Below are 7744 nucleotides of genomic sequence, written 5' to 3'. Positions count from 1 at the left end.
GCCTCATTTTTAATTGTCGTTTCATAGCCTATTTTATTCTATGACAGTCTACCACGCAACCCATAGCTTACTAAGCTTTAGTCCACTAAGCATAATTCCTATAAAAGTGCTTGCAAAACTCTTTTTTCACCCTCCTAGATCGGCGGTCTCGCCGAAGCTGAGTATCTACCTCCTACGGCGTCAGCAAACGTTTCCATCATATTTCGAGGCTTTAAACAGGAGAAGGTTTTCGAGTGCAAAATAACCTCATTCAACCTCACCTTCTACACCAATGCATCATCCTTTCACATACCCTTCACTCTCTACGATGCCAAACTGAAGGTATTATTCTCTCTCGCACCATTAGTTCCGTAGTCATTTATGCTGATAATCTTGCTGTCTAGGGGAGTATAGTGATGCGAGTCTGGTATGCAATTTATTTTGATAGATTCTATCTCCAAGTGCTGAGACCTCTGATGATGCTCTGACATTTGATATCTTCGATGTGGGCAGCCAATACACTCGGAGTTTATACATCTCAAACCCGAATCCCATTGCAGTAAGTAGGAGGAAGCAGTTCCATTAACTACTGTTCCATTTCAGCTTTGCAAGCACCTTAACACCCTCACCATCAGTGTCCAAGGCAAAAATATAGTGCTAACAAGATGTGATTGACTGCCCTACCATCTCAAGGAGATTATAAATTGCTTTTATTGCCTTGGTGTTTGAGTCGTGGTGTTGTGAAATCATTTACTACAAACTGATGAAATGCCAGATGCCACATGTTCATGACGCCGAGCTCAAATAATTTAATTGGGAGGACACATTCGTTAGACCCAATGAGATGCCCCAACTGAGCATCCTGATGCCGATGCAGTTTCCCAATGCTGTTGTAGGTGGTTATTCAGCGGTTACTCGTGGATAGTCCGGCCGGAAGTTTGTGTGTTAGCCTTGCTCAACTCAGGCAACACTCAGGTCTCTTCTGTCATCACCACGGCCACCACCACCAAGGCTCCGAGGTTGAGGTCATCTTGATGTCGGGAAGGAATTGCAACTCTGAGCCGGTAAGCTAGAGCGCGCAAAAAGTATCCACGAACCACGACTCGTTTGGCCTTTTTTATGCGATTGCGAGATGACTCCGCTGGAAGTTGTCCTAGTATTGTGCATTTGCATTTTTCTTGAAGGCACCTCTGACTCTGCGACCCAAAAAACCATTTATCACATGATCCTAGTCCAAAACCTGTGTTTGAAATCTTTTGGCATAAATTTAAGCTCAACTCTCCTTTTAGCTGACTCTTCAACCGTCAAGTTGGATGCACTTTTCGATCATTTTCAATCAAGAACAGGTCGATTCTGCCACTGAATGGGTTCTAACAGTCGAATCAAAACTTGTTGTGAGTTTTTGCCTCTGTCCTACTTTGACCTTTGCAATTCCATCATATCATGACTGACTTAAGGCCGATATTTTCCCCTCATTTTCAGTCCATCTCGAAACTTCTGAGGTTTCGTGTACCTGCCAAAGTGTTGACAATGGAACCGCCAGTCCTCGATCTGGGTTCAGTTTTCCCTGTAAGCATTAAATGGACTGATTGCCTCTTTCCCTTTCCTTAATGTACACATTGGTTAAGTGCTGCGAAGATGCCATTGACAACCACCCCAGTGGTGGATTGCAATTTCAGCTTAGATGGCATGGAAGTGTGAACTTTGTAACAGACCTCCTAGCAGTCATCAGTCTTGGCGATTATCGCAAATAAGCTATTCGACTTGCCAAATTGCATTTTCTTTGCCATCACTGCCAAAGTGTGAATCTGTAAAACGTTCTCTCATGGCACGTCTTACTACCCAATTGCTTCTGCGCAAAAGTTGAAAAGTACACCCACGCACATTCCACTGCGAAGCATCAAACCAGGCGATTTGTTTTTTTTTTTTCTTTTCCAGGGAAAGCCTCTCTCACAGGACATTCTGGTGCCCAGCAGCCTCGCCCGACCGGAGGAAGTGACCTCACTTGAGTTCCACTCCATTCACGGCATGCCCAGCTTTCGAGTTGACCTCTCCCATGTTGCTGGGGTCACATGGGTTAACCTCGAGCCCAATCGGACCACGCTAATGGGTGTGCTGTCTTACAACGCTTGGCTTGGTTGCAGAGAGATCCTTGCAGCATCTACAACTTCTGGTTTTGAGAATGATGATGCTTCTGCTCGAGTATGCTATGCCGGATTTGAAGTTGGTAGTGCTAAGGGTATGAGCTTCACTTGCTGTCTTCCTCGTGCTTTGCGGCTTATTCGTTTCTGGCGGGATGGGTGTTCGAGTTGTATCGGGACTTCTGACTTCACAAAAAATATGGGTTAATTTTAAGGAGTGCAAACTGCACACAGTCTCCAGCTACATCCCCCTTTGTGCTCTTTTCCAAACGCTTAACCGAAACGTTTAACTTCTGCATGGGGAAGTTGTGTACCCAGCGTGCACCAACTTTGCTAGATGCTGATTTTCGTGAGTCATTGTGCTCATCGTTCCCGTATCGTACAATACTTAAAGACTTTGTATGTACGAGTTTGAGTTCTAAGCCTACGTTTAAAAGAAAATTGTTTGATAATTACCCACTGTTTCATGCTCAAAGTGGCTAACATTGTCGCCTGCTGCCTCGAGTAGTGATGTCTGGGTCGGTCTGCGATTACTTGCGCCGGCTGTTAATGCGAGATATGGACACACTTGTCACTGCTACCATAGTGGCATTCCCTTTTCAATGGTATGACGTTTAGGTTCTGGGTTAACTCTGAAAATCTCGTTTAATGTAAACATTCCTCCACTGGCTGCCCTGATCATTTAGGGAGAGACATTTCCTTCTGATAAAGTTGCCAGAGCGAGGTCACTTTTGGGTCAGTCAGCTGACTATAGAGGTGAACGCTGGCTATAGTCACATAAAAATTCCCAATTTTAGCCTAGACACGTAAGTGAAGGCGAAACTTTGAATAATCTAGAGATTTCACTTAACCTGAAACATTAAATCGTCGGGAGATGGAGCTGCTCTCCTATTTGCTAAGATTGAGTTATTAGCAATTAGTTAATTACTTCATTTATTCATTTTCCTCCCGATAAAGATAATTAACGCATCTTTATGAGAGTTTCTCTACCTCCATAATGCCACTTTAGCCTATTTGAATTTATTTTGAATAGGCAAAAGTCGCATAATCGGATACAAGCAGCATGCCTACCTGAATCCACAATACCTTCGGCAACATTTTATGCCTTAAAAAAGTTTTCTTTAAAATACTGCAATCAATTTCAGTTCTGAATGCTATGAACTCCACTTTGCAAATTCTTAAAAAAAAACAAGTGAATGGGCATTTTGGTGAGGTGACAACGTGGGTTAGTGAATTCATGACTTTCTTAGAAAGGTAGGTTATCTTAAAAATTCCACTTTACACTGTTACCTATCTGAAAGAGGTGTCGTAAATTGTGAAACATTGAAACATTTTTTTAATCCCAAATTAGACGTACAGTCGGTGCTGCCTATAATGCTTGATTTTTCAACCACCTGTCTACAGATCACAGAAATCGGTTGACATGTACTATTAGCGTTAATTTTCGTTTTTACCTTGCATGATACCACTTTATTTGAAGTCCTCTAACTGTTAGGTTAAAAAGGCATTCCAAATGAGTTAGTGCTTGAACTTACTTACCGATCATTTAATTTGTGCCTAAACAGTGGGAATTTCCTTTAAAATCATCAATGCATTTTGTCACGTAGTCGAAAATGCCAACTGATTGTTTCGTTGAAGGTGTGATTAGTATAAAACCTGGCCTTTGTTTTCTAAATGTTGAAATGCCACTCAGAGCATTATGATTGAAGTACATCGGTTTTTCTTTTAGGAGGATACTGGTTTGCAAGCAACTTCTTCCCCTTCTTAAAGGATGAGGGCTTGCCAAACCATGGCGTCACATCTACTCCAAGTTCCGGGATCGCCTTTTTTCCTGGTCTACGGTTTTCGGCCAGTCTCTTTACTCAGCTACGAAACGCCTGGCGCTCTTTGACCCGTCGTATCCACGTAGCTACTGTTGGTGTCGCCCCGTTTATTGCTGAGCCTACTGAGGAGTGCAAAGTGATTGGACGCGTTGCTATTCACTCCATAGACAAAGAGCCATCGTTCGTCGGTCGCCTAGTGGCTAATCTCATCTGGCCTCGCATTCTCAGTGAACGGGTTACATATGAGAAGGCAAACGCTAAATCCACTCCCTCCTCCTCTCCCTGTCACCTGAACTTCCAGTTTGGTTCCACTGAGGGTTTAGCACAATTATGGATTCAGAACCTTGTCACAGAGGTGGTTACCTGTCGTCTAACTCTCATTAATCCCACCGAGAAGCCTCTCATCATTCAGCCCATCTTGCTTGATGATCTTCTGCCGCTGAACATGAATTACACCGAAATGGTGGAGCAAATGCCGTCGCTTACAGCGGAACTATTTTCTGCTGCCCATGTACCCCAACATCTGGCAAAGTTTCCGCGGGTATGTGGCAGCACTACGAGTCGTCTCTAAAAAGGCAATAAAGCAGAAGGTATTTCGCCCCACTTAAGGGGTAGGAGGCTAGAAGCATGCTGTGGGAGAAGCCGTGGAGGCTGCATAGTTCTCGTAGTTAAATGTACTTTTAAATGTCATTTTGCTGCATAGCTCTATTCTCCTCCCTTTAAGCATCGTCCTTGGCATTCTTTGTGGTTTATTCTGCTTCGGTTGTCTCGAATCTCCCTGTATATTATTATCAACCGCACGACAAGAACGGAAGTGATTATGACTTTACATCACTTCATCTATTTCATTGGTGGTATTTATCCTGCGGATTTGGGTTTGATAAGTATCGCATCATTTTGAAACTTAACCTCACCGAGAATAGACAGATTGGGGAGATACAGCTGGATGTTTAATGCTTTTCGGTAGCCAGGATCTTTTCATATACCATTGGACTTTTGTGGGAGCACCTGCCCAAAGGCAACATGAGGGAAGGTGGCACCACGTGCTCAGAAGTAGGCATTTCTGTAAGGTCAAGTTTAATTTAGCACATCCATGTTATTTTGTATTAGTGATGACCTCGCTTAGTTTGAAAATGTGATGTTTTTTAAAAAAAACTACGCCACTTTGATAGCTCTCCTGTGGTAAATCTCATCGGATCCAGACATTCACAGTAGACATCTTTCCTTTTTTTGTATTTTTGGTATCTATTTGGTAGAATCAGGACCTTCCATTAGATCATTCTTCTTTTCTGCAGCTTGCCCACTTTAATGCTGTTTGGCCATCAATAGAAGTTATGCTTAACTTATTACAACAAAGGGAACATCTAGCCGTCAGATTGCGATCACAAATCCCCACTCCATAGGAATTTTATGAGCAGTTCCTTAGCATGTTTGCTTCTAAACTCTATGCACAAAATCGAACATTACAGCCACTCAAATGTTCCCCTGTTTCACTCCGACATCAATACTTGCATCTCCGAACGGATTAAATTGTCTGTTGCTCGAAAACTAAGAGAACGTTATCTGATTATTCCCCGATTGAGAACCTTCTCCATACATTTATTGTGTTGTTCCAAACTCAACCTATCTGCCCTACACTCTATTTATTGCGACCACTTATTAGAAACTGCTAAGACGTTTCAAACTTGAGACGCTGCGTTCTAACAAGAGAATCTGAGCGTCACATATAAGTGTCACTGGTGATTAATTTTTTAAATATGCTCATGTGCAATTATCGTTTTAGGACATTTTCATCTCGGAACGTCTGTAACTTAATCCGCCCTCTCTTTTTACTGACTTTGCAGCATCCTTCACAAAGAACTGGGCGATTCACCTCGTACAGGGACACGGCAAAATTTGACGACGACTCACTGGCCTCTCTTCGCTCGGTTCTCCACTATCATAGCCTTCAAAACGTTGTCCTGCCCACCTGCTGTCCGGTTTACGTCCTCCCACCAAAGGGGGGTGAAGTGACCTACTTAATTACCTTCACACCGGGTGCCTTCCACAATGAAAGTATTGGGTATAACCACCATCCGAAGTTCGACAACTCCCTTCTCCTGCTTCGCAACAATCTCACAGCTCTGGAGACGGTGCTTCTGCAAACAGTCACTAGGACCGCGGTGGTGGGTGTTCGTAGCGGCCTCCTGCCCATAGACTCATCCTCGCACACCACGGAGGGGAGTGAGCGCAGTTTTACGACCTTTCCCACTGCAACAGGCCTTGCGTTTGATGCAGCAGTTAGTTTCAATCCTTTGTTAGTCAATCCGGCGTGTGAGAGCACGCCATTGGCGGGCATTGTGGATGTGGCGCGGTACGACCTGCGCTCGGAGAGTGGAAATGCCTTGTGTCCGGTTGCTGCTGCGAGTGAGAGGAATTTGTCGCTGTGTCGGGTGTCTGCAACTCTCTTGAATAATTCGATCCCCGATGGAGCTCTTTTCTCCTTCACATTTAATGAGGGACACCTTAGGTCACTGTGTAAGTTAAATCCGAGTCCTCCTTTTGGCTCATCTCATGACTTGTGGCAAAAGTTAAAGAACCTGCCTGTTGAACAGTTTCCCTACATTTTTTAAAAGTGAGCATGGACTTGTGGCGGATGTTTTCAGATTTAGCTATTCATAATAGATCCTCTCCTTCTTTGATACTCAAGTACCGCCTCTAGGCAATGAAATCAAGATCGTTATCCTTTTTACTGGATTCGGTTACCACTGCCAAAGCAAACTTTAAAGCTTCTGGTCTTGGAGGAGCTTTCTTATTGACCAGCAGATAGGCTGCACAAGCAAGCCTCCATGGCATCATAGTGATTAAAATCAAGGCATATCATTTTGCTACAGCGCCCTCATCTTGTTTTTTTTTGGTGTCGTCACCAGCTATCCTCGTGATTACTCTTCTACCACGGCTATCACAAGGCGGCTGGGTGTACTATAGTCCATCCACAAGATGAAAGTGAAGGTTATGATATGATTATCCATCACTGCGTAAAGACGTGTTGAGGACTAGGATTTATTTCTTATGTATTGTAGCTGTAAGGGCTTTTACAGGAAGGGTGTGCTTCTTGTAGGAACATTTTGTTAAGTGCAATTTACCTGATGAAGTGAGCAATAAAAAGTAATATCTCACAATCTCATCCGCTTTTCTTGCATCCTTTTTCGCATGATATTCTGAATCACCTTTCTGAAGTACTGCGCTTCTCTCTCCGGTTACGAATGCAGAACTCGAGATGAGGGTACTAGAAATAAGTCACAATCTAAACTGGCCTTCCTTTGTGACCTTTTGCCAATTCAATCTTCCACGAGAGACACCTTCCCTGAATGACGTTTTAGAGGAGTTTTCAGCAAATAAAGCCAGAACTGTTGTTCACTAGAAGTTGGTTTACAAACCCTGCTGGTGATGCGGCACTAATGTTATAAGATGCATAGATCGGGGAGGAAGTTTAATTGTTAAGTAGTAGTCTGGGTGGCCTCGTCTTTCTGAAGTCCAAATGCTAGGGACTAAGTAGTTTGCATAGCCAACTATTACTTTATTACAACTACACACCTAGATAACTTCGGAACGCACCAATTCCACTACACGAAATGCACGCCTAATCACTGAGTGCTCCCTGAATATTAAAATCTCGAGAATAAAAATGGTTCTCATAAAGCTGGATCAAGTAGCATTATTGATGGCTCACACAACTAGGAAATTTTGCACTGCGCCTTAGTTTAGATTCTATTGCATGCAGATTTTTAATACTTGAGTCATCGTAATTGTACTCCATGC

General features: G+C 43.3%; 1 protein-coding gene across 1 annotated transcript in view; it reads left to right on the top strand. All coding sequences in view use genetic code 11, as the record gives it.

Moving 5' to 3' along the window:
* The window catches only part of EGR_06934 (Transmembrane protein), a gene marked incomplete at both ends in the record, with an annotated part of 23316 nt that overhangs the window by 3759 nt on the left and 11813 nt on the right, over window positions 1-7744 (top strand). Inside the window, 7 exons of the mRNA XM_024496183.1 lie at window positions 139-321; window positions 428-538; window positions 876-1043; window positions 1462-1548; window positions 1918-2218; window positions 3850-4484; window positions 5788-6349. Coding sequence (XP_024349386.1) covers window positions 139-321; window positions 428-538; window positions 876-1043; window positions 1462-1548; window positions 1918-2218; window positions 3850-4484; window positions 5788-6349 — 2047 coding nt within the window. The remainder of the gene's footprint in view (window positions 1-138; window positions 322-427; window positions 539-875; window positions 1044-1461; window positions 1549-1917; window positions 2219-3849; window positions 4485-5787; window positions 6350-7744) is intronic.

This window comes from Echinococcus granulosus (genome assembly GCF_000524195.1).
Source record: "Echinococcus granulosus chromosome Unknown EG_S00066, whole genome shotgun sequence".
Classification (NCBI taxonomy): Eukaryota; Metazoa; Platyhelminthes; class Cestoda; order Cyclophyllidea; family Taeniidae; genus Echinococcus; species Echinococcus granulosus.
The sequence above is the reverse complement of the archived record's forward strand: the minus strand, read 5'-3'. Positions and strand labels throughout refer to the sequence as shown.